Raw genomic sequence first — 26,646 nt, 5'->3', positions numbered from 1 at the left:
GCTGCAGGGGATCTGTATCCTAACCCCACTGCCTGCCCGGCGCCCGGGACATGCTAGACCCCGAATATAGGCCGCACCCCCACTTTAAAGACTTAAAGTGGGGGGGGGGAAGTGCGGCCTATATTCGGGCCAATACAGCATTTTATTTGGCTAGCATGTAAGGCGATACATAACCAAATGTCTGGATGCTGTAGAAGTCTTTCAGGCCATTAAGATTGATTAGTATGACAATCCCACTCTCCCCAGCGGTTTCACTCCTTAACTTGGATAGTCCCTTGGCTTTTATGAAGCACTCCATTTCTAAACACCTGATGTTGCACAATGCTTGACCCTAGTGTATCGGAGGCGTCAAGGGTGGAGGAGATCAGGGTGATTGAGGAACTAGTGAATTTTAGTTTTAGAGTCATAGCTAGGTTTACAGAAACCACTAGCACCCAGCATCAAAAAGCACTCCCTGTTAAATTAAGCCTATGGATACCCATCATAACAGAAAGCCACTTAATTTCTCAATCGTGAGCATTTGTAACTGGATGGGCTCAAGCATGTTTACTAGATCACCCATTTCCTAAAATTGTACTTTAAGTGATGTTTGGCCTTGGGATTCATGGTAACAAAAACACTCTTCCAAAGTTTTGCTTATAACTTTATTACTTAAGAAATAGTAGACAAAATAGATGCTATACCCATTTTGGCCAATAGATAATTAGAAGTTGAATGCATCTTTCTGCATACTTGGGGCCTGAAATGTAAAGGCATCATTGGTAGCTTCTGGTTGCATCGCAAGCATTTCATCCACTTCCTGGAGGGGAAGAAAAACAAGATTACTATATGTAGCCATTTAATCTAATTTTATGTATGAAAGCTAAAGTAGCAGTGACTTTCTCCATTATTCCAAAAAAGGGGACAACCCAAGTGTGCATGAACCTGGAACACATATTTAACCCCAAAACACATTAAACTACAGTCAGATTGATAAATACCTCTCCAGAAAAGTACTTCTCTATGAGAGACAAAGCTGCATGATAAACCATGTGATTGTCATGTGTTTGAAGAGCTTCTATCTTCTCTAGTCCACCAAGCTCCTCAACAACCAGACAAAGCTTATCCAGTTCTCCAAGTTTCTCTGCGGCCTGCAACAAAGTTTTTGATTGCAATGAAAAAATATCAAAGCTACATGTATAGTGTTCGATGCCTTTTTGTCAGTAATTCTACTTAATGTTCTCGTTAGCATTGGAAGCACAAAAAGCCAACTTCAGAATTTACACAAGATGACTGATAATCAAGACACATTTGCTAAAATGTAGTAGCCATTAGTTGTAAAATGCAATATTAAGATGAAGTCAAAATGCACTCACTACACACTAAAAGCATCACATTCATTCTTAATGGAAGGCTTGCACAAGACTTTGGGCTTTAATGGACATTAATGGCAGGAAAAAGCTTACCCTAACAGAAGAAATAATGGCTCAGCTAGTTAAGGCACTGCGTGCACACACAAATATGTAACTTACCAGGAATATGTTTGATATGGCATCAAGGATCACGAGAATAGTTTTGCTGTCCTTAACAGTCAGCAGGTTGAGTAGTGGCTCCAACACACCACATTGGACCAGCTGTACTACCTGTTCAACAGTGCCACCACTGGTATAGTTTGTCACTGCCCATACTGCTTCTTTCTGTGCCTTAAAGTCTCCCTAAAAAAGGGAAACAAAACCACACACAATGTGGGCCTGCAGTTACTGTAATCGATGATCAGTGATAGCCAGAAGGAAAGTAGAACTAAGTAAATGTAAAACATTCTAGCACAGAACACAAATTCCTGCCATCAGTAACCCAAGCAAAATCAAAAGGTGAAATTCAGCTAGAGGGGCAGGTTGTATTTTATTTCACCCCCCCCCCCCATCAGTATAAATGGTTTGGAGACACCATTTAAAACTATGCCCAGCATTCGCCTCTCTCCAGCCCACCTTTACAAAAGGAGAGTAGAACCAAAAAGTATTTCATGAAGGAAAACTAGCAAGAGCAGGAAGTTAAAAGGGATGTAACCATTCTATACACCTATTGTTCTAATATATAAAAGGTGTTTTTTTTCCCATAAGCAAGTGCTTAGATTAATTTTATGATTAAAGTATTTTTAGTACATAGAATATTGAGAGAAAGCAAATAACTTGTAACTCACCTTTTTAAGCAGATCAACAAGAGGAGCAAGTAGTCCACAGGTAATAAGCTGCTGGATTTGAGATGATGGGCCTGCAGAAATATTACTGAGCGCCCACGCTGCCTCTTTCTGAACGCTTGGTTTACTGTGCCGCAGAAGCTGAGGCAGGGCAGACAAGACACCTGCATCAATGGCAGACTGAGTTTGTTTGTCTGTCCCTGTGACAATGTTTCCAATGGTGCGCAATGCAGGTGTCTGCAGGAGGGGAAGAGGAGAAATAATGAATGTGTTCTAAAAATACTTTAGTCGTTGGCTAAATTTGTGCTTTCCACCTTGCAGGTGGTTAGCGTGATTGTGCAGAATCCCCTCATTTGTTTGTCCCTTTGCATATCCCCCAGTTATTTTCTGTGTGGGAGAGGTGTTGGGTTTTATATACTTTCGCACTGCCACACTGGCTCAGCTTCCACACTGGCTCAGATAAAATCTGGGGGTAGTAGGCCATCTAGAATTACCAATCATGGAGGTGGGTAGTTGCAGCTTCTAGTTAAGGCAAGTCTAATTTCTAAAGCATGCATATTAAAAGTACTTTAATATGCATTCTTCTGTACTAAAGAAAAACATTCACCTGACCTAGACGTTGCAGCCCTGCTGCCCTCCTCTGTTATGACATTTGTTGCTGTTATAAATATAAAAACGTTTGTATTTTATGAATCTTACTGTAATTATTGAATAACATTTACTGTATGAATATATATATATATATATATATACACATACACATACATACTGTTCTGCTATCAATAACCACTATCGAGTGTAAAGTCAGAGTCCATACTCCTTGTTTTCTGCAATTAACAATATTTATTAAGAGAGGCTAAACAAACTAACAATACATATACAAATTACTATAAATTAGTATATGTCGTTACCAAACTATCTATTCATTGATTGAATGGAAATAAAGAAACAGCAGGCTAAGCCTGTAAACACGCGATACAATTACCACTCCCTTGTGATCTCCATTAATGTTTGAGACCATTTTAAGGTCTTGTATAGAGGAGGTTTTGCCCATTGGATCTCTGCATCATAACACCATTTCACTTCATTGGCATACAGTTGGTTGTCAATCATGCCTTCCTTTTTACAGTTGCTATTGACTGCTTCAAGCAAAAGTCCTCCCATTGACATCCTTGGCAGCTGAAGACTGGATGAGGAGTTTTGCATGCAGGGAGAAGTGCTTACCTGAACACATCTCTTCCAAACAGCAAATAACTACCTAACCCCAGTAGGGCAGTCTAACATAGAACATTATACATTTTTGTTCATGAGTAGGTAGTGCCGCTATGTTCCCTCATTTCTCAAACCTAGAGATCCTAGCTGGACTCACAGAAGTGTTTCAGGGGTTGTTAATACCAGAGTTGCCACTCGACATTTTGTTGAGTTGATCATGTTATGCAAGCGGGTGCCTCCTCTAAAGCGTTTGGATGGAACACATTTCATCTAATGCTTTAAAAGCTACCAAAGATCCTCCTACTTATTGAAGACTCCGATGTCAAGGCAATCAGTTTACAGTACCACAATTCAGACAGGAAAGAACTTTTATGCTTATTTACTTACAACAATGCTCAGTTCTGGGCTGTACATTAGTTGAACTAGTCTGTCTACAGCCCCAGTCTTTACCACCACATCAATACGATCGTTAGAACCATCAGTCAGATAAGACATTGCCCAGCAGGTATCCGATAGAATATCCTTGTCATCATGGTGAAGGAGCTGTGTCAACACTGGTAGAATTTGGAGCACAGCTGTCATTGGGGGATATGGGTTCTTGTTCCTGCACAAGTTTGACAAGGTCCAAGTTATGTTCCTTAGGTAACCAACCTACAAAGAAAGAATGACATGTGCTTGGCAAATCAAAGCCAAACGTGTCTGGCAAATCCATGCTTCAAAGATTATACCCAAGCTGTAGGGACATCTCCCTACACGGAAGATCAGGTTGCTGCTGGATTCCTGCTGACAGGTGTGTGTAACAGCACTCGCTGTGACACATATCCCCTGGAAGTTCACCTGAGGAAAGGAGTCTAGCAGGGTCTGCTTAGGCTCAGCCATTGCTCCTCTTGCTGGCTGATCTATCAGCAAGCAGGACTGCATTGCCAGTTGCACAGTGTGACCAGCACAAACCGTAAGGAAGACGAGAGGAAAATAGTGGAATCATGGTTTAACACACCTATGACAATGTTTTAGTAGAAAAGAAAAAAGGACCTGAAGGGGTTAATGGTATATTTAATTTAGTCCACAAAATCACTGCCATATATATGCTATAATGCTTGCATTATCAGGAACTTGATCTAGGGAGTAATGAGATTGCTGCTATGGAATCAAGAAGGAATTTCCCCTGTTGTGGCATTGTTGGCAATTGCCCCAAGTAGGGTGTTTGCCTTCTTTTGGATCAACTTTAGAACTAGGTATGTGTGAAAGGTTGACCTTGATGGACTGAAGTTTTTTTTTTTTTTTTTTTTTTTTCCCCCCCCAACCTTCTATACTATACTAGTAAATCATTGAGGTAATTTCAGGTCAAATAAGTAATTCCTTTTGTTGCCACAGCAGACAAAATTATAACTAAAAAACACAGAAAACCCAACCAAAAAAAAAAAAAAAAAAAAAAGAAGTATTACTAGGCATGACAGTAAAGTCTAACTCTGTTAAGAATCGACAGAGTGAATATAATTGTTTATTTTACAAAAAGGGAACCTTATAAATACATAGACTAGTTTTAGTTTGGGGTTCCTCTACTACAATAACCTTTTCCTTGCAATCACCATCTATCTTTAGTGTCATTAGTAGATACTTCTGTTAAATCTTTTTTTCATGAATTGGGGAACCCTACAAAAGATGTAATTGTGAAGTTAATTTATACCGGTGTTTGTGGAGTCACAAGAGCAAGTAGTGGAGGAATCACATTGCAGTTAATCAGCACATCTCTGTACATTGGACCATCACCTGTATTAAGGAAAAATATATTAAAAAAATAAAACACATTCTGTGATAAGTTAGTTTGCTTTGGGATCTTATGGATGCCAGTGAGCTCTTCCTTCCCAGCCCCATCCTTACAAAAGCTACCTGGGCCCAGATAACATGCTTTCCTTTTCTCAGATCCTGAGAAAAGGAAGACAGTTGACCTTGTGGCATAAACATTAGATGTCATTTCTCCCCTCAAATATATGTCATAAATCAGTAATACACTACTGCAGTACATAACAGTGATTGGAAAATTAAAATCTTACCAGCAATGTTTCCCAATGCCCAAACTGCCTGTTCGCTGATATGTGGGTGTGGGGACGATATCAGAGATATGAAAGGAGGGATAGCACCCCCATCCACTACAGACTTTGTTTGATCAGAGGTACCAGAAGCTATATTTGTGAGGGCCCAAGCAGCTTCAAACTGCAGTGTACTGTTATCATTGCGGCTCAGGAACTCCACCATCTTGGGGATTAGCCCAGCATCTATGATATCATTAAGAGGAGGATTCCTTTCTCGAGATAAGATTTTTCTGCAAGAGAGGTGTTCAGTTATTGAACATGGAACATAACTGCACAGACCCCCAGGTCTTTCAGCCTTTACCAACAGCTAACTCTTCTGCACTTAAATACCAGACACCTGGCTAATGCATAGAATGATTTCTCAGAGTCTGACCTTCCCCATAAACATGCATCTGTATCATCTCCCTGCACCCCAGCCCTTTGGCTTACAGGAGATGCATTGGAATGAATGCATCTTATGCCAAACACTGCACATTTTGACACCCCCCCACCAAAATCCAGTTCCAGTACTTTCAACTGAGCGCATTCATGCCAGCTAGTGGGTCATACAAATAATGTATCCGAGTGGGCTGGTGCACTGTGGTGTCTGCTAAAATTATGTATTTGTGTCCCCTTACAGGTAAATAATTCATATGTTAAAGTACTTTAATATGCATGCTTCCTTGGTGAGGCTTTATGGGAAAATAAGCCACCCATTTAAGATGCAACAGGAGAATTGGGTCTTACACCTACACAATTCTATTCAAACACTCTTGGCAATTACAAAATCAGTTGAGTACCTTGCTGCCTGAGTGCTCCTTAGCTCAAGATCTGGATTTCCAGATATCATTCCTTGAACTATTTCATCCAAGGAGAGTTGAGGAACCTGTTGAAAAGAAATTACAAAACAATCCCAAGGAAAAAAGATTTAAAAGGAGACATTTGACAAGGGGGGGCCTAGTCTTAAAATCAAAAAAGATTTAAATGAAAACACATTTACAACTATTATATATTAAAGTTACCTCCAACTCAGCAGCATTAGACTTACCACCACAGAGTTAGTTTTCTGTTCTGGGGACAGAGGCTGTTCGTCAGCAAAGGAGGACACATTCCTCCGCTTCAAGATCTGTTCATCTTTTTTGGCTTTCCGGAGCTCCACACTAACTTCCACCCTCCTGCGCCTCAGCTCCTAAAAAGAAAATTAAAAATCAGTTTCCTTGACCAGGCTCATTTGTGGAAGACTTCCCAGTCATAAGAGTAGACCTTAATCATACTCAAATTTCAGCTGCTTGAGCCAGCCCATGTTCAGTTACCCCTCTTTCTGGACATATAGCCTGTAAATTTGTCAGCCCTTAAGGCAAGCTGTTGCAGGGAGTTCTAGGGAAAGGATGATTTGAGATCTCAAAGCTAGGGGGCAGAATAGCGGCTGTTAAGAGAACAGGTTCCATGCACAGGAAAGGAATGCCAGATTAGATGCAGATAAGGGGAAGTCCTTGAAACATGAGTGGCAAGTTGCAACAGTAGAGTAATGTGCTGAGCAAATGCTGCAATAAGGAGAGTACTGGTGTTTAAGATGGTATTGTTGATGCTAAGCACCCCTATGTTACAAAACTAGAAACTGTTTTTTATTCTGAACCTTTTTCTTGGTATAGTGGCTTTTAAAAAGCTCCTAGTCCCATTAATTCTTTGTGTAGGAAAGAGGGAGACCTTTGGTTCACAGATGTGAGCACATATTTGGGCAGAACGAATACCCCCCGCCCCCCATTTAGTTTATTAATGGCTGTAAAACCCCACAGATGCATTTTATCTCGCTTTAGTGATGAAGGTGCAGTTTACAAATACTTGGTGCTTTTTGGTGAATGATTGACTACACTCAGACTTTCTTACCCCTACAATACAGATGGTTTTATCTAAAGAAAGGGGCGGGGCAAAAAAAACAAAAAAAAACAACTTGAATTTACATTCAGGTGTTGCAGAGGCCCTGCACCATAATTTTAAACAATACAAAAGACTCCCTAGAAACTTACCGTTGTATCTTTGCCTTTATTTTTAAACTTTTTCATTCGATCATCTGCTTCATTTGTAGTCGGCATCTTGGTGGACGTTCTACACCAACTACTAGAACCTGTCACCGTTCTGCAGAAGTAAATTCACCCATTGTGAATCATTATATTTATAGAAATTTCACAGATTTAGAAGTAGAATAGGTTTAATATAACCTTGTCCTTCACAAAATATAACAATTCGGTGCATAATAAACACAAGTGCCATTATTACAGGGCAAGAAGAGGGAATCCTAAGGGTGTGAAAAACAATGGATATTTAATGTAGAAAAATTACACGTGTTGCATAGATCACATGGAAGCAGTGATATAGTAGAATTATTTTTCCCTAACCAGATATTCGATTATAGTTTCAAGGCATCAAATACTTAATTTAAACAAGTATAGAATCAGAACACGTGGTTTATGCACCCCTGAATTACCAACATAACCAAAGAGCTGATCAGAAGCAAAAGCCATTACAGCAAACTGTAGCCTTAATCCGTTATAGTTTAATCTGTGATAGGAGCGTTATGAGAGAGGGAGGGGGCACTTCACCGGTTTACGCATCCCACGAGGAACATCGGTGGGCTCAGCAGCTATAAATCCGCTTTAATCTCCCAGGCGTTAGAGTTACTTGGAATTAGGAGAGAGTTTTGCAGCCTGTGCTCGAACGGATATTTTAAAAGATTTTGCGGGAGAAACAAATTCGGCTGACAGATTTCTTATAAAAGGGACTAAAACATCCAGAATGAAATCGGACTTCTGCCGAAGTTTTCTGAGCCCAATAACTCGGACCCCACCCAAAACCAGTCCATATAAATAACGGTTATCTGCATCAATAGTACTAAAAATCCGAGCAAAAGCGTTGCTGTTTTGCCCTCAACTCACATAACAGGCCGCATACAGCAGTAAATCACTTATAAAGGCCTAGGACCTATGCCAGCATCACAATAAAATACATGGACTCTCCGTGATCCAAACGCACCTTTTCTACCCTCTCAACGAGTTAATACACGGACCTAAGGCTCTGTCTTTAAATCAGACCAGTGGGCGTAGCAATTGAAAATAAGACCAATCAGAGCAATATATTAACTATAATAACTAGCAAATGAGCTCAGTGCACAAAAAAAAACACATTCGAAATAGTGATGAAATGTGTCCAAAAGTGCACGGCGGAAAATACCGTCTAACATGGTACGACCATTTGTTATATTTCATCAGTTATCGTTATCTGGTCTGTATGTGGAATGTTCGATGGTACCATTGATACGTTACATAAATGTATAATCTGTAATGGATTGGCAGAAAAACACGTTATAAGAACACCTCTACAACACCATAACGGACGTCAGCGTTCGTACGTATGTATGATAACGTAACATTACGTTTTGTGTCCTCAATTTGCGCATGCTCCTGGCTGACTATCCGCCTACGCTACTTCCCACTGTGCTTTCCTTTTGCGCATGCGTCGTACTGCTTCCTGACTGTCTGTCTGTCACTACCAACCATTTTCGCCGCCGTGCCGGGTTCGCGTTGACTGCCCAGAGTCCGCGAATCAGCACCGCACAGGTAAACGATTCACCCTTTGTGCGTTTGCAGTTATGACTGAATGGCGCCGAAGTATAGTACCAAGTGTTGTTAGTATATAATTACCCGGTGGTCTGTAGGCCGAACGAAGGGGCAGTTGAGGAAGAATCATCGGGCGGGGACGACAGGGTGGGGTAATCAGGCAGACGTATATGAGGTTTCGTCTTTTACACTTTGCTTAGACCTGCCTGTTATAATATATTATCTTATATGTTAGTACCTGCACTATTTCAACGTTGCACTGCATTAATTATGGCGTCGAATCCAATGTTTTCATCTGCGTCTGTCTCTAGCTTGAGCACGGAGTCTTTAGACTTGCATATGGCCGGTTTTATATGTATATGAAACACTGTATCATCTAGTATTGATTATTTAATCCCCAGGATGACGATGTGCTTGCACGTTCATGGACCATGATGAATGATTTTCCCTTATACCACTAATGTAATATAGCTTCAGTGCCTGGATCCGGTAGGGTAATGCGTGATTTCACACTTTAAGGGGGGCAAAAAATATAGCCATTTTATGAATAAAAACAAGAGGCCATTCCATTGGTCAGCTCTTGCGTGATGGGGTCTGGTTATACTGCCTGGTGTCTTAGTGTTTCCTGCATTCCTAGCAGCTTTATGGTGAACTATGCGTTCCAGAAGCAATAAACGGGTCAGGTGTGGGCTCATATGGTATTGCCTGGCCCGGTTTACTAAAGTTACTTAAACGGGAGTGAACAATAGTCAGTACAGCAAAGAGTGCTTCCGCCAGTGCTGCAGAAATCAATAGGGTCACCTTCAGCATAAAGTATGATAGAACCAGTGAACGCCCATGAAATGTCATGTTGCTGTAATCTTTGAGCTATTTACAACCTATAACAAAACCTTTATGTGGCAGATGATGGAATTTGTTAGCACAGGGGGTATGGCACTGGATTATTGAGTAGTTAGATTAACTATCGCTGTTATCCATACAGATTGAGGCTGTAAACCAATCTGTGAGCAGATCACTCAACAATATCTTCCCACTTCTCGGTATTGCCATTTGATATGTTGGTGTGGTCAACGTATGGCACGCTATTGCTCCTTCCATCTAGCCCATGCGCACACCTTTTTCTTTGTTACAAGTGACTGTCTTTTTCAAAATGAGAATCTGACATAAAAGTTGAGAAATCAACTTGATACGTCAGATGACACATGAGTAACATTGTTGGTAACTGTACCTAAATTCCATATTTAATTCGCACAAAATGCCACCAGTTGTAGCTAACGTGTGAATTTGTGGTTTGCCATTTTTATATAAATACCAATGATTAAAGAAATACAAAGCTGCACCACTGAACATGTAATAAAGGCACATTTAGGCTTTTTTGGGCATGTTGTATGCCAGTGGGCCCTGTTCAGTGTTTACAACTCTACAATATTTCTACTACCATTTGTTCCTTATGGTAAAATAGTACCTATAAAACCAGATATAGCAAAATGAATTGACAAATAGCACAAGCTATAGGTGTTTTTAATGACTGTATTATACCAAAAGCAGTGAAAATGGTAGAACATGCAATTTAAAGGACACTCGAAATCCATTTGCTACTTTTGTTCAGTTCAGTGAGATATTAATTTTAAGTAATAATGGTTCATGTGCGCCACTCTAGTATAAAGCTCTACTCTTGGGACTGTTACACGCATTAAACGTTTAAATCAATTTGAGTGTTAAAGATAAGGGAATGAAAGTCTGTCTGTCAGGCTTACATGTCATGGGGGGGGAGCACACGTGATCAGAATTCCCTGCCCTGAGTCTGTGATGTAAGCAGTAGCGCAGATGGTAACGCCTCTAATGATAGTTTCTCAAAGAAATGTCATCTTGGTAAATTCCTAAACATTTGCAATTTCATTTAATATATTATATATTAGAGTTTTAGGTTTTGTGAATTTGTGTGTGTGTGTTTATGTATATGTAATTTTTTAAATATTGTTTTACTTTGTTCTTTCTGTAGGGTAAATACTCAGCCTTTTAGTTGAAAAGGAAACTTGTAAAATGTCCTTGCATCAGTTTTTACTTGAACCAATCACTTGCCATGCCTGGAATAAAGATCTCACTCGTAAGTACCAAACGCATCTGTGCTGCAATTAAAACGTACTTTTTCACTTGGACAAAATACTAATTGCACTCTTTAGTATGTCAAGCATATAAACCTTAGCATATCTTATTGTTTTCCATTGAAGGCTCATTCACATGAAAGCAACACCTACCGGTGTCTGCATTTATGCTACATGACAATTAATTGTTCCCAGCAGAAATATGAATAACACAAAATGATACTTTATAAAGAAATTATTTCTGGGCAGAGCATGGGTGTTTGGTGTGGCATTGATGTTTCTAATGTTGCACTTGGTTACAAAAATGTTAGTAGGTAGAACAGCACGGCGATATTTCAAATTCAGTAGATCATGTAACTGAAGGCTTTTTCTTGCTTTTTCCTCCTTTTCTGCCCTTAAGAAATTGCAATCAGCCCAAATAACCATGAAGTGCACATCTACAAGAAGAGTGGCAATCAATGGGTGAAGGGACATGAGCTTAAAGAACACAACGGACACATTACAGGTAGGATACCGGGCACAAAGCTGTCTGTTGGTAATTGAAGAGATGAAATAGCTATATACTGTGTTGCATTCCAATTGAACTGATGTTTGCTTTAATTTATTTATTGTAACAGGATTTTGAAAACCACAAAATAGCCTTTGATTACCCAACCTTTAAAAAGTGCATATTTAGGTACAAATGCACATATTTAAAATAGCGTTTCATAGCTTTGCTACTTACCCTCCCTTACAAGGAAGTTCACCAGGTTTTTAATGTCGCAGTAGTGTTACCTGCATTTTTATTTTGAAACAGACAAGTTTTAGACTTTATTTGCTCCCCAACTCTATATTTATTTGACTTAATTTCTGTAGGCATTGATTGGGCTCCTAAAAGTGACCGTATAGTGACCTGTGGTGCTGACCGTAATGCCTATGTGTGGAGCCAGAAGGATGGAGTTTGGAAGCCAACGCTGGTTATCCTTCGTATCAATCGTGCAGCAACTTTTGTTAAGTGGTCCCCTCTAGAGAATAAGTTTGCAGTGGGGAGTGGGGCCAGACTTATATCCGTGTGCTATTTCGAATCAGAAAATGATTGGTGAGTTATATCACTGCTTCTTTTATATTCAACTAAATGTGATTGTTAATACCAAGTCCAGATTTTAAAACAGCTGATGCAAAAGAACATTTTTGAGAAGTTCTACGTGACTTTTTGACCTGACCACTTGTCGTAGCAGCTCAGTTTAATATGCTATAGTTTATCAAATCCATTCTTTTTTTTTTATCATGTATGTAAATGTACTATATAGCTTTCTATTTTACATAATTATTGCCCTTACATGGCATTTCTGCTTTATTCTCAGGTGGGTGAGTAAGCACATCAAGAAACCGATTCGCTCCACAGTACTGAGCCTTGATTGGCATCCCAATAATGTGTTGTTGGCGGCTGGTTCCTGTGATTTCAAGACCAGGTATATTATGGATCTTCTATAAACATGCCCTGACCAGTTTTACTGTGCTATCATTATTCTTATATAAGGAATGTCAGAAACGGCCTTTGTGTGGCATTTCATGTAACGTTGTGATGTTAATATTCCAGTGTCCCAGTGTTAAACAAACAATCCACGTGAAAGTAGTATCTGCAGTTTTCCACACATTCTGTGGTCTGAGAATTGATTGGCCGATTGAAGCAGCCACTGATGGGCAAGAAACAGTTCCCATTAGATCAATGAGAGCAATTTCCACACGTGCGTAGTGATCTCAATAGACCCCCCACATACAGCATTTGCCAAGCCTGTGCTGGAGATGACTGTTGGAAACCGCAAGGGTGTGGGCAAAAGGGGAAATGCATATAGGAGGGCTCTGCAGAATACTCCCCATGCATTTGCAAGGAGGACACCACATTCATTAAAAGCGGATGACAACTGACAGGTTCCCTTAAAGTGCCCATGGTGGCTGGAGTGTCCCTTAAAAGGTTTTCTAGGAATTATCTGATATTTTCTAAACTGTATTAAGATTTATACGGACCTAGCAAATATTTCTGTTCGTATTCGTAGATTCTGTTTAACTTACATCTTTTGCTTCTCATCTACATTTGTAGGGTGTTCTCTGCTTACATTAAAGAAGTTGATGAAAAGCCAGCTAGTACTCCGTGGGGATCCAAAATGCCATTTGGGCAGCTTATGGCAGAGTTTGGTGGAGCTGGCAGTGGTGGTTGGGTACACAGTGTAAGCTTCTCAGCCAGCGGAAACCGTTTGGCATGGGTTAGTCATGACAGCATTGTGTCTGTAGCTGATGCATCTAAAAATATGAGGTAAGTTTGTAGTATTTTAATATCTAGAAGATATAATAAAATATGTACATCATTTTAATTGTGTATTTTGTTGTTGTCCATTTTTTTGATCTATCTTTAGTGTTGCTCAGCTGAAGACTGAGTTCCTGCCATTACTGAGTGTCATCTTTATATCTGAGAACAGTTTGATAGCAGCTGTAAGTATCTATTTGGAACTTTCCAAATTTTCAGTTCCGTATTTTTAAAGGGGCCTTCTAATGTCCAGTGCAGCCCACCAACAAAAATGCATAGATATACTTTAATGTGCATTCATTATCTGTTTTAATTTGACTTGCGTGGGTGAAAACACTGCAATTCCACTGCATATGATGACTGGAGTGTCCCTTTTTTCATACACCAATATAATGGTGATTAAGGAATACAATAAAAATAAATATATACTAGAAAGTCACCTTACCAGTATGCCAGTGAGAACAAATACCTTGTTTGAAGAATGTATGCGCTTATATGTCCCAGTATTGGAACCACACACCTTTGCTCCTTTTGGTAGCAACATTTGCTAGTTCTTTTCAATATGGGATAAGGAATAAATTCGCTCTGCAAGTTTTGTCTCGGATAACAAATTTCAGCTCTGCTGAATTACAATCTCCTCATTGTAAGATTCCTATGCTTACAAATCAAATCAATCTAAATAACTATGATTGAAAACAAAAATACACATACACATTTACTCACTAATCCAGGAGAGGTGAGCATTTCAAATGCCTCACAGTACCTTGCATTAGGAAATGCTAACGCCTATGATCTCCTCATGCAATAGTTGCCCTGATAATGTAGAGAGAGATCTTAATTCATCACAGATGAATTATGCAGCATCAGCTCAGCCCATCTTGCAGAGACTTACTGCAATTGATCCCAGTGAAATGATGAAGTGTCTTCTACACCACTTATTCTAGTAAATTCACCTTCTGAATAGATAGTTTAGCTTCCCAGGCGGTCTCACAAAGGAAAAAATAATTTCCTTAGGTAGAATCTCCAGCTCCTAGTCTCTTCTATGATCCGGCAATTTAAAGCCGCCAGTTAGTGGGAAATTACAGGGTTCTTGTCAAACGCTTTTCTACAGAATCCCCCCATGCCTTTGCAAGGGGAACACCACATACACTTAAAGGGAACACTGAACTATCATACATACAAGAGTATATGATGGCTGAGGTGTCCCTTTATACACCCTAAAACCTGTATAGGTGTCCAGGTGTTTGACTATATTTCAGGTATAACTGAGATATGTGTGAGTGAAAATATGGTCACACTGCTTTAGTATTTTATTCAAAAATTGGTGCTGGTATAAGTATAATACTTCTTCCAAAGGTAATAAGTGTCTTGCTTAAAAATTCAGGCCTCTTACGTAATCCACAAAAAGGGTGTAAAATGCCTTTTGAGAAAAAAACCAAAAGCTATAATGTATAATCGAATCCTTTTGATGTGAATATTATTCATTGTATGCTCATATTATAAAAATAGTTAAAAATGTCTCAAACATTTGTTCTGACAAAAAAAGCCATCCATGGGAAGGAGCTTGTATAAGATATATATATATATATATATATATATATATATATATATATATGCATTTTTCACAGCACTGTACAATGAGTAAATGGAACATAACAAGTGGTACACAACAGAACAATTTGACCAACAGTCTGCACAAACAATCTAGTTGATGACTTTTTGAGGTCGTCAAATTAATGATCTAAGGGAAATCATTTTTTATTCAAAAATATTCCAAATATGTGCCACCATCTTGTACATGTTTAGCTATCGTAATTAAGAATTCTTGAAACGTGCTTGCCCGTTATTTCCTGGGCATGGGCTTAAAAGGCAATAACTTCTCTGTCGGCCCAGGCATTCAGGATAATTAATTTCAACATTATCATACTGACATATACTTGATAAAGCCTTTTGTTAATCTTAAATCATTACACAAAGGCAGATTTCTTATTATAGATGTCCTTAGATTTTGAAGAGTTTCTAAAGTTCCCATCTGTCGCGAATCAACTGAAGACAAAAATTGCCGTTTATTATACAAACAAAAAGAAAAGAGTAAATATGTTCAGCCTAATTCATCTGGGTCATTTACCTGTCTTGACTTGAAAGTGGGCAATTATTTTGTCGGACAGTTGTCCTTTTGGGGATTTACCGTATTGGCTCGGATATAGGGCGCGCCCAGATATAGGCCGCACCTGAATATAGGCCTAAAAGTTTGGTGCTTTTTTAAAGAAAAAGTTTTGTAATAGATATGCTACCACTCTGTCCTCCCCCGCCTGAGATATGCTGCCACTCTGCCTCCCCCCCCGAGATATGCTGCCACTCTGTCCTCCCCCCAAGATATGCTGCCACTCTGCCCCCCCGATTTACCAGAGCAGACTCCCGGGTGTCTTGTGGGGCTGGCGGGGGACATCTACGTAATACGCGTATACAACTTCCGGTGCTGGCACTCAGCGGAAGTTGCGGCACCGGAAGTTGTATACGCGTATTGCGTAGATGTCCCCCGCCGGCCCTGCAAGACACCCGGGAGTATGCTCTGGTAGGTCTTGCAGGTCTGGTAGGATTTGCAGACGTGCCGGCAGTGAGGGTTTACGCGCTCATCGCCGCAGCCGATGAAAGTCTGCGCAATGCGCTTAGACAATCTCCCATGCCGACACTTCCCCCATGGGAAGTGCTGGCAGGGGAGGCTGTCTGCGCGTATCAGAGAGTAGGATGCAGGTCCCCTGCACTGCTGCGGGGGATCTGTATCCTAACCCTGCTGCCTGGCCGGAACTGCATGTCCTGGGAGTCGGGCGCTAGACCCCGAATATAGGCCGCACCCCCACTTTAAAGACTTAAAGTGGGGGGAAAAAGTGTGGCCTATATTCGGGCAAATACGGTATATATTTAGTCATGCATGGTGTTCGGGACTTGACAGAGAATCCATAGGAATAGACTATAATAATAATAATACCGTATTTGCTCGATTATAAGACGAGGTTTTTTTCAGAGCAAATGCTCTGAAAAATACCCCTCGTCTTATAATCAGGGTCGTCTTATAATCAGACCTCAAATAGGTCTATGAGACGACTAAGATCCAGATCCCCGCAGCTGCAGGAGACCTGGATCCTCCTGTCTCCCCCCCCCCGCCCCACTTACTGGTGCCTCTGAGTCCCCAGTGTGCAGCCGGGGCAGCGTGTAGATGTCTACGTGATTCGCGTAGACAACTTACGCTGCAGCCGGAAGGAGGTGTGGCTAGCAGCGGGGGTTGTCTGCGTCCATCGCAGACCTTCTCCGGCTGTCAGAGATCAGAGTTCCCGGCACCGGTGCGGGGAATTCTCTCTGACAGTCACAAAAGTGACACACAGCCCTCTAATACAGGGGTCCCCAACCTCCGGGCCGCGGACCGATACCGGTCCGTGGCCTATAAGCAACTAGGCCGCGCCATAGGGAATCAGTGGCTTCAAACGCCGTTTTTTTTTTTTGTTTTTTTTTTTTTCCCCCAACCCGGAGGAGAGGGGCGCCAAAGTTTTCAGCAACCGCTCGGCACCCCTCAATCTCTTCCGCGAGGCCTCTCGCTCAATCGCGGTGCCGGCATTTCATGCAGCACGCACCGGGGCAGAGCAGGGAGACCGAGCGCCCGTGATCCCACCGTAGGAGTCCTGGACGGTAAGTGAACATCAAAGGGGGGAGAGGGTAGATGGAGAGAAAAGGGGGGGTGGATAGTGAGAAGGGGGTAGTAAGAATATTGAAATAAAGAGAGAGAATGAAAGTGGATTATTATAAATAATAATAAATATTTTCATAATAATAGAAGATAAATGCACAATAAATGTAATGCACTTGAATTAAACCCAAAACACCCCACCCCCGGTCCGTGGAAAAATTGTCTTCCACAAAACCTGTCCGTGATGCCAAAAAGGTTGGGGATGGCTACTCTAATAACTTGCTTTACCTATTTTACTAAGAGGGCACCATGCACCATTACGAGAATTGCAGAGGTGAAATAACTCAACAACTTATAGAGTTTAAGTATAAAGTAGGGAGTTAGTAAATACTTTTAGGGGTCGCAGATTATCAGGCGCTATAAATATTTACCATTTGGTTTGTGGTGTTGCAGTTATGTCAAAAATCCAAGGGGTTGTAGCCTCAAGAAAAATAAAATGCTTTGTATCCTGCTCAGTTTAGTTATTCTATCTACTTATGCCCTAGGGCCATGATTGCTGTCCAATGTTATTTACCTATGATGACCAAGGCTCCTTGACTTTCATTTCTAAATTGGACATTCCCAAGCAAAACACTTTGCGCAATATCTCTGCCATGGAGCGCTTCCGAAACATGGACAAACGAGCCACTACAGAAGATCGTAACACCGCTTTGGACACGTTGCATCAGAACAGTATCACGTATGTCATGGGGAATTAGGGTTGCAGAGACAAAACCACGGTTTTTAAATAAAATGTACATCAGTTAAAGACTGCATCTAAGAATATAACTAGCATGATGAACAGCCTTAGTGAGAAGACTTGAAAATAAAAACAAAAAAAACATCTTCTCTATTTAATATATAGATTTGACAGATTTTTCCGGTTTGTAACCTTTTTAAGCATTATAATCCCTTCTACATTTTGCGTTTGAGAGGGTATGTATGGCCCTGCGGCATTGCTAGTCTGTGAAATGAAATAGGGAGGAAGTAGGTATGCAGTTAAAGTGTCACTGGATCCCCATCAGTTCTAAACTATTGCTAGTTGCTTTTCGTTTTGATGTAGCAAGAGGATGAGCCAAATGATACACTGCGTATAAAATGGAAGTGTCTTAGTAGCATGTAACAATATAAGTGTTTATCTTTCATGACCTCTTTCCTCTCTGCCTCAGCCAAGTGTCCATCTACGATGGGGATAAGTCTGAGTGCCGCAAGTTCTGTACAACGGGGATCGATGGTGCCATGACTATCTGGGACTTCAAGGTAATGTCTCTTATAATACAGGGGACAACAGAAAGAAAGGATACCCAAGTTACTGATTTTGATAAAAAGGTTTCAGACCAAATGGGCCTGCAAGGCCGTACAGAGAATTTTATAGGTAGTACAACTGGAGACCCTGTCTTTTCTTAATTCCTAATCATCTACCCATTTTATTATAATTTTAAGCCCCACCTGCCAGGTCTCTAACATCCCCTGGATATGCTCCTTCTGAATCCAGGTCTTCCACATCACGACATACCTTACTGCAATAGTAGGGATAGTATTGCAGGAGGTTATTCGAAACCTAGGGTCAAATATGTGAGTTATTTGGAAAACTGATAAAAGTGCCAATTTTATAGCATTTGAAAAAACTGACAGAACATTTTTTTGTATGTTGGTAGTTATTTATAAACTCTAGCACACAGTGGTAGGTGGTGAAATCACAGAGGGTGTTCATACTGATTGTTACAGACTTAGGAGCAAAATAGCTATAACAAACCCCTGTCAAAACATATTTTCTATGACCCTTTTCTTTTTTTCTTTTCTTCAACCTACCAGACCCTAGAATCATACATTCAAGGACTACGAATCATGTAAGGAAAGAGCAGCAAGGTGAGGAGGAAAAAAACCCAAAACAAAACAGAAGTCCGAAGACCTCATGGAGCCTGACATATCTAGAACAACAAGGTGGAAACAGACTGAAGACCCTTCAGCATGCAGCCGGATCCACCAGCAGTGAAAGGCTTCAATGTTAATTAATAATGGGCACTCAAAGATACAGGCTAATACGTGTTCTCTCCTCCTGGAAATGAGCACTTTCCATTTTAAAACAGAGCAAATTGTCAATTAGTTTGCAGAAATTTGTATATGCGACATAATGCCAATCTCTGGTGAAGATTGTCAAACATGATATCAGCTAGTGTTTTGTTTGGTTTTTTTTTCGTGTTTTTTTTGTCATTTACCAAAGCTGCTTCTAGTAGTTTTTGTGGGGAACATAAGACACTAAATTAAAATCATAATTTTATGTAAATTGTCTGCTAGAAAATAAAATTGCAGAATGTTCAATTTTTTAATCAACTCCTTCCACTGCCCAAGTGAAACTTTTTGCATTGGTAAAACTTAGTCAATGCAGGGGTTACATTTCTGGTCTTCCCATACTGTTCCTTGAATCATCCCCCTGCTCCGAAGAGGACCACAAGCGCCATCATGTAAATGACGTTGCCGCCACTCACAAGATGGCGTCAACAACATAAAAATGAATGAGTTCACAGAGGGTCTATCCAGATTGAATGTCAGTACTGCATTCAACCATGCAAGGTCAATAGAGCCCAGCTCACTAATCAGTGTGATTAGTAAAAAAAAAAAATTTTTTTAAATGTTTCAAAAATATAGTAACATGTAAAAGTAATTCCCCACTGTCACCAAAAAAAAGTTTGTCACCAAAAAAAATATGTTTTTCCCGGCGTATAGTGGCAGTACCGGCGGGCTTTGCTCTCTCCCGGGACAAGCACTAAAGAAGATAAAGGGTTAAACTCCGCCCCCCTTTACCCTATAACCACACTCACCGGCGCCCGCAAGCCAGTTCTTTTTTGTCCCGCACAGGGACGAGCACGGGTAGTCTCCGGATCCGAGGAAGACGTTCAGCACACGGGTTGTGGCTGATAGGGAGTCCCAGGCAGTCCGTTCGCTTCCCGGGTGGAACCTCGGCTGCGGCATCTTCACCGCGTTTACAGATTGAATCTGTAGCGGTTGTTTAAGGACGTCCGGGGAAGGAGCATGCGCAGTACAGTGGAACGCAAGCCCGGGTGGTTATGCGTTCCACTGATGATCCGTCCGTGCTACAACGCATGCGCGGCTCGGATCATCCGATTTTGGCGCCAAATTTGAAATTTGGATGCCTATTTAAACTGTGCAAACCTGTCTGACCACAAGAGTGTGTGTCAGGACAGGTTTCCGTGTTGTCTGACCCCCCACACGGTTTTTGGTGATCCTTATCTACGGATACACCAGAATGTTAACCCCTTCATCACCTGACAAGGAGAAAATGCCTCCTGCTCCTCCCAAAAAGGCTTCATGTAAATCCAAACACTTAGCCTGCCTAGAGTGTAATACTCCTCTTCCAGACGGCTACAGGAGAAAGACGTGCCAGCAGTGTTTAGCGGATATCCTAGCTAAAGAGAAGCAGAAGGACATGCAGTCCTTTCTGTCCTGGTTTCAAGACAATTTATCCCAGACTTTTTCGGCATTTAAAGAGGCTGCCAAACCAACAGTTCAGGACAAGCCAAGTAATAAGCGTAAAAGAGAGAGGAATTCATCTATATCAGATTGTTCTTCTGGTGAATCTTCTCGCTCTTCTATGGATTCAACTACTTCTGAAGATTCAGATTTTGAATCCGGGTTCCCACCTCAAGAGCTGGGAAAATTCGTTAAGGAAGTGAACCAGATATTGCTTAATCCAGAAGCAAAGAGAAAAGGTTTTCCCATTTTGCCGCAAATACTGGAGTTTATGCAGCGTGAGTGGAAAAATCCAACTAAAAGAGCATTTATTTCAAAACATTTTTAACAACTTTTTAAACTACAAGATGATGCCATGTGGGAGGAACTGCCTAAAGTGGATGTCCAGATTTTGCAGTTATCTAAAAAAAACCACGTTGCTGATTAGAGAGGTGTCCGGTTTAAAAGATACCATGGACAAAAGAGCAGAGACTGCTAATAGACGGATGTTCCAAGCATCAGGGTTTCAATGCAAAGCAGCATCAGCTGGAGCAGCTGTAGCTAGAGCTCAAGGCCTATGGATCCAGAAATTGGAAGATCAGGTTCTGGAGGAGGCAGATAAAGATCTTTCTCAGCTTTTAAAGAATTTGAAACTATCAAATGAATTCCTGATTGACACGGTGGATGAAGTGGTCAAACTCGCTGCTCGTAACATGGGGCTGTCAACAGTTGCCAGAAGAGCTATCTGTCTTAGATCTTGGAATGCTGATTCCGCATCAAAGTCTTCGTTATGTGAACTACCATTTGAAAGAAAGAAGCTTTTTGGTTCTCCACTAGAAGAACTGTTAAAACAAATGTCTGACACTAAGAAAGCTCTTCCTCAAGACATCAAGCCTAAGTGGAATCGGAGATACCCCTATAATAGGCAACGATATTCAAGACCTTCGGATAAATCTTCCTTTCGGAAGCAGAATAAAGAATCCGGATTTCAATTTAAAACTACAAGACAAGAAAGGACGAGGAGATTCTGACAAAGTAGGAGGTCGTCTTCAGAGGTATCGGGAAACATGGTTCCACACTACCAACAACCCATGGATACGTCAGATAATCTCGGAAGGCTACACCATCACGTTCTCCAAGACCCCAAACGATTATTTCCTGATCTCCTCATACCCGTCAAGAACAAAGAATTTGACACTGGGCAAGGCAGCATCAAAACTCCTAAAAAAGGGAGTGATAGAACACGTTCCGAAAAAACATCTATGTCGGGGAGTTTACTCTCGCTTGTTCCTGGTTCCGAAGCCAGACGGCTCCTTTCGTCCAGTTTTGGATCTGAAATCGGTCAATCAACATATTCCATACCAACATTTTCGGATGGAAACCATCTCAGTGACTCAAATGATTCACAAAGGAGATTTTATGGCGTCTCTAGACTTCCAGGACGCCTATCTGCACGTGCCGATAGCAGAAAGATCAAGAAGATTTCTCAGATTTGCGATAGAAACAAACAAAGGCTTAAAACATTTCCAATTCAGAGCACTACCTTTTGGCCTCTCTACCGCCCGAGGGTCTTCACCAAGATCCTTACTCCTTTAGCAGCGGAGCTGAGATTGAAAGGAATAGCGGTGGTGCCATATCTGGACGACTAGCTAATAAAAGCGTCTTCTTCGGAAAAGCTTTTAACGGATCTTCAGGACACGATTACTCTCATCAGAAACCACGGTTGGATTCTCAACGTAGCCAAATCAAACTTAATTCCAACTACGGAGATCCGATTTCTAGGTTTTCTGGTGGACTCACTGTCTCTACGTCTGTACCTTCCAGAGGACAAAGCCAAACGTATTCAGCGAAGCATTACACAGCTACAAACATACCCTCTCTGCACCATCCGAAAGGCTATGAGCATCCTGGGATTACTGACATCTACCATTCCTGCGGTAGCCTGGGCGCAAGCGCAAATGAGACCTCTACAATGGTACATTCTATCCCAATGGTCAGGAAGAGACGAACACATAGACACAAACATTCTTCTGCCTCAGGATGTACTTCAACACCTGGAGTGGTGGAAGGTCAAAATAAACTTAACAAGCGGTCTATCGTTCCAGCCAAAGAAGTGGCATGTAGTCACCACGGACGCGTCCAAAACTGGTTGGGGAGCACATCTCCAGTTTTGCACAGCCCAAGGACAGTGGTCGACACAGGAGGCACGTCAATCCTCCAATTTCAGGGAGTTGAATGCAGTCTTCAAGGCGCTGACATTCTTCAAACCGTGGATATCGGGCAAACCGGTGAAGATTCAGTCCGACAACGCCACTACGGTAGCATATATCAACAGACAAGGAGGCACAAGAATATCCAGCCTTCAAAACCTCTGTTCAAAAATTATGCGATGGGCGCAAGAGAATCTGGAAGCAATTTCAGCTGTCCATATCAGAGGGCGGAACAATATACTCGCAGACGACCTCAGCAGAAACAGATGCTCCCAGGCAGAATGGTCACTTCACCCGTCTATCTTTCAGGAGTTGGTTGCGAAAGTAGGCTTACCAGAAGTCGATCTTATGGCGACAAGATTAAATCGAAAAGTATCCCTTTTTGCCTCTCTGTACAAGATGGACTACCCTCCGTTTCTGGATGGTCTGGAGATCAAATGGAGGTTCAATCTGGCGTACATTTTTCCACCGATCTCTATGATTCCTCGAGTGATACTGAAGATCAAGACGGACAAAGCGAGGGTACTGGCGGTTCTCCCTTTCTGGCCAAACCGCAGTTGGTTTTCAGACCTTTGCCAACTTTCGATAAATCATTGGGAGCTTCCGGTATCTCCAGACATCTTGGAGAACAAGGAGATTCCACTCCACACTCTTCAAATTTTCAAATTGACGGCTTGGCTGCTGCAAGGCTAATCCTGAAAGATCAGGGTATGGACTCCATCATGGCCAATCTCCAGTTCTCAAAGCTATGTGTTCTGCGCCATTTGAACCTCTTCAAGAAATCTCCATTAAGTTCCTCTCCTTAAAAACGGCGTTTTTGGTTGCTATCACATCAGCACGTCGTATTGGGGAACTCCAGGCTCTCTCAGCCTCGGAAGATTTTCTCATTTTTCATCAGGACAAGGTAGTTCTGTATCCCAGGCCATCCTTCCTTCCAAAGGTGTTGTCGCAAGCTAATATTAATCAACCTATAGTCCTTCCAACGTTTTACCCGAATCCTACGTCATCACTAGAAAAGGACTGGCACTCGCTGGATGTTAAGAGGGCTCTTTCTGTTTATTTGCAGCGCACTTCTGCCTTCATCTGATCATCTCTTTCTTCAGTTCCATGGCAGGTCTGCAGGCCGCGCAGTGTCAAAATCTACGTTAGCCAGATGGCTCACGGACGCCATCCGTCTGGCCTATGAATCCTGTGATATGGTTCTTCCGTCCCAAATTAAGGCACATTCCACGAGATCCATGGCGGTTTCCTGGGCTTCCAGATCATCAGTCTCTCCGGAAGAGATTTCCAGGGTGGCTACTTGGTCCTCCTGGAATACTTTCATTAGACATTACAGACTGGACATTTCCTCTGCCTCAGAAGCTGAGTTTGGGCGGCAAGTTCTTCACACCGTTAATCGCTAACTCCCTCCCTTTTTGTTTTGGGGGATCTTGATATATCCTGCTGGTACTGCCACTATACGCCGGGAAAAACAGTAATTTTTACTTACCGTAAATTCTCTTTTCTCAAGTATAGTGGCAGTACGTGTTTCCCTCCCAAGTTGTGTTAGTAAAGTAAGTTTTTTTTTTGCTACTGAATGGTCTTACTGGCTTGCGGGCGCCGGTGAGTGTGGTTATAGGGTAAGGGGGGGCGGAGTTTAACCCTTTATCTTCTTTAGTGCTTGTCCCGGGAGAGAGCAAAGCCCGCCGGTACTGCCACCATACTTGGGAAAAGAGAATTTACGGTAAGTAAAAATTACTGTTTTTTTATGAGCAAGTCCTACAATTCACATTATATCTTCACAAAAATTCACACATGGAAAGATATTATTATTGGCATTATAAGTGCCCATAGGGTGCCTAGTTTTAATAATAATGTATGATTTGATGTGGTAAATTGAATTGGCTGACTTCAAAGATGTCCCAATTATGGGATGTGGCCACAGACTGACCAGATGTCTGAATGGCAGAAAAATACACATCTCCCAAATAACACAACAAACCCATGCATGTGGGGTATCACTGCAGTCAGGAGATGCTGAACACATATTGGGGTGTTGTTTGACAGGGACATATACCAGGAGCTGTAAATTCATAGTATAACTTGTGTGAAAACAAGATTTTTTTTTACTACCATAAAGTTTGACAAAGGCTGATGGTAGAACTGGTGCATGGAAATGGTTAAAATACCAGCATTTGAAATACCTTGGGGTGTCTAGTTTTTAAAAATATATGGTTTGATGGGGTAAATTGCATTGTCCGGCTTCAAAGATACCTGAAATAGCACATGGGGCAGAATGACCAGCTTTGAGGTTACAATGGTTTTGAAATAGCCAAACGCTACTGGTACTTATTGCCCCATAACGTGCATAAAAAAAGCAAAAAAAAAAAAAAAAAAAAAAAAAAAACCATCAAAACATTGGGTGTTTCTAAACTCAGGACAAATAGTCGAATCTATTTAGTAGGTTTTTTCATTAGTTTTTGCAGATTAGTAAAAGATTTTTTTAAAAAAAGTGAGAAAAAGTCATTTTTTAACAAAAAATCACCATATTTTATCATTTTTTTTTATAGTAAATTAGATGATATGATAAAAATAATGGTATCTAAAGAAATCCTTGTTTGTCCTGAAAAGAACAATATGTGTGGGCGCACAAATGAGAGAGAAGAAAATTACAGCTAAACAGCAACACTGAAAAATGTCCCAAAATGTGTTATGAGTAAGAAACAGACTTGTCATTAAGGGGTTAAAATAATCTGGGCAGCAAATTGTTTTCACCGGAGAGACTTTGAAAAGAAATGCTGCAAATGTTTTGCAAGATTCTTACTGTACGCGGTAACATAAGGTTCACATACCACACACAACCAGTTGAGTTTTTTTTGTCAGTGTATAATATATGTATTAAGAACCACTAAACATGTCCAAGTTATAAATGCTTGTGATCAGCCTCCAAGTAGGTTTGTTGAGCCCACAATTTGAATTGTAATGAGACATGAGTGACATGAGAGGTCTATACATAGATTTTGTACTTGGGTAATATAAGGCAAAAGTTTATCTGCACGTTCACTAATTTATCAGTGCATTTTAGTAACCTGGACGATGAAGTGGCGGTCCTCTGACTTTAAGCCCGGCTGCCGCTTGGTGATGTAAGTGCGGCGAACAGCTGGATATGTGCCGCCGCACGCTACATTTTTTATTTTCATCCTGCTAGGTATTTCCAGCCGCTGGCCACTTGCTGGTCGAGTATATGGTGCTGTCAGCTAGCAGCCCTCCATTAATTTGTCCGGTGGCTCAGATGGCCAGCGCGGGCCTGCTTATAACACTGTAAGAAGGCAATACTGGTAGATGAAACAGTGCCTTTATGAAGGGTTTCTAGCAGGTGGAAACAGATTTGTGCTTCCATGCAACTATCTTCTAGCGGCTGCAGATTAAATCATGAGGGTATGACAAATCCCACATGTCACTGCAGGGTGCAGTGACAGGATCAAGAGCAGATCTCTGTTCGCCAGTGGGTGGCATGTTGACCCTAGCATTTTTTTTAAGGTGGTAGGTCTGGGGCTTAAGGCAACGCCAAATATGACTACATCATAGGCCCTAAGAATAAACACACTGTTGCTAGTTAAAATGGCTAAGCTGGAAAAGAAAAAATCTCACAGCTCCTCACTTATTACTTGCTGTTCAGGGGGAAATCACTGGATAGTTTGAGGGGCACTTTCTTCTAAAGTGTGACCCTTTGCCACAGGCTCCATGCAGCAATACTGTAACGTAGAAATTGATCCCAGCTTAATCTGCAAGCAAACATTGG

General features: G+C 41.2%; 2 protein-coding genes across 3 annotated transcripts; one reads left to right on the top strand and one right to left on the bottom strand.

Annotated features, from left to right (window-relative positions):
• Nucleotides 1-636: 636 nt before the first annotated feature.
• Nucleotides 637-8,798, bottom strand: KPNA7 (karyopherin subunit alpha 7). Of its 2 annotated transcripts, none has more exons than XM_053470682.1 (11): nucleotides 8,707-8,798; nucleotides 7,488-7,596; nucleotides 6,509-6,649; nucleotides 6,261-6,346; nucleotides 5,443-5,711; nucleotides 5,076-5,158; nucleotides 3,776-4,039; nucleotides 2,180-2,413; nucleotides 1,512-1,694; nucleotides 981-1,130; nucleotides 637-799 (listed from the first exon to the last, which is right to left on the bottom strand). In XM_053470682.1, the coding sequence occupies exons 2-11, from the start codon at nucleotides 7,551-7,553 to the stop codon at nucleotides 704-706; spliced, it is 1,572 nt and encodes a 523-aa protein (XP_053326657.1). In that variant the 5' UTR covers nucleotides 7,554-7,596; nucleotides 8,707-8,798; the 3' UTR covers nucleotides 637-703. The 2 variants fall into 2 exon arrangements, with proteins under 2 accessions (XP_053326657.1, XP_053326656.1); XM_053470681.1 differs by lacking the exon at nucleotides 8,707-8,798 and adding an exon at nucleotides 8,491-8,541.
• Nucleotides 8,799-8,961: 163 nt separating this feature from the next.
• On the top strand, nucleotides 8,962-19,506 carry ARPC1A (actin related protein 2/3 complex subunit 1A). The gene is made up of 10 exons (XM_053470691.1): nucleotides 8,962-9,074; nucleotides 11,077-11,181; nucleotides 11,580-11,684; nucleotides 12,035-12,257; nucleotides 12,523-12,630; nucleotides 13,260-13,472; nucleotides 13,573-13,648; nucleotides 17,691-17,884; nucleotides 18,354-18,444; nucleotides 19,000-19,506. Exons 2-10 carry the CDS (start codon nucleotides 11,118-11,120, stop codon nucleotides 19,036-19,038), a joined length of 1,113 nt encoding a protein of 370 aa, XP_053326666.1. The 5' UTR covers nucleotides 8,962-9,074; nucleotides 11,077-11,117; the 3' UTR covers nucleotides 19,039-19,506.
• Nucleotides 19,507-26,646: the final 7,140 nt, after the last annotated feature.

The sequence above is a fragment of the Spea bombifrons genome, chromosome 7 (genome assembly GCF_027358695.1).
Source record: "Spea bombifrons isolate aSpeBom1 chromosome 7, aSpeBom1.2.pri, whole genome shotgun sequence".
NCBI lineage: Eukaryota > Metazoa > Chordata > Amphibia > Anura > Pelobatidae > Spea > Spea bombifrons.
Note: the sequence above shows the minus strand (reverse complement) of the source record. Positions and strands in the feature narration are given on the sequence as shown.

What these genes read in the sequence shown, in the direction of transcription:
- KPNA7 (XM_053470682.1), bottom strand. Translation starts at nt 7,553, where the DNA reads ATGCCGACTACAAATGAAGCAGATGATCGAATGAAAAAGTTTAAAAAT. An exon ending in TTGTTGATCTGCTTAAAAAG is followed by an intron (nt 1,695 to 2,179) that starts GTGAGTTACAAG and finishes TCCCTTTTTTAG; the next exon opens with GGAGACTTTAAGGCACAGAA. An exon ending in AGAAGTACTTTTCTGGAGAG is followed by an intron (nt 800 to 980) that starts GTATTTATCAAT and finishes CTTCCCCTCCAG; the next exon opens with GAAGTGGATGAAATGCTTGC.
- ARPC1A (XM_053470691.1), top strand. Translation starts at nt 11,118, where the DNA reads ATGTCCTTGCATCAGTTTTTACTTGAACCAATCACTTGCCATGCCTGG. An exon ending in CTGGAATAAAGATCTCACTC is followed by an intron (nt 11,182 to 11,579) that starts GTAAGTACCAAA and finishes TCTGCCCTTAAG; the next exon opens with AAATTGCAATCAGCCCAAAT. An exon ending in GATGCATCTAAAAATATGAG is followed by an intron (nt 13,473 to 13,572) that starts GTAAGTTTGTAG and finishes ATCTATCTTTAG; the next exon opens with TGTTGCTCAGCTGAAGACTG.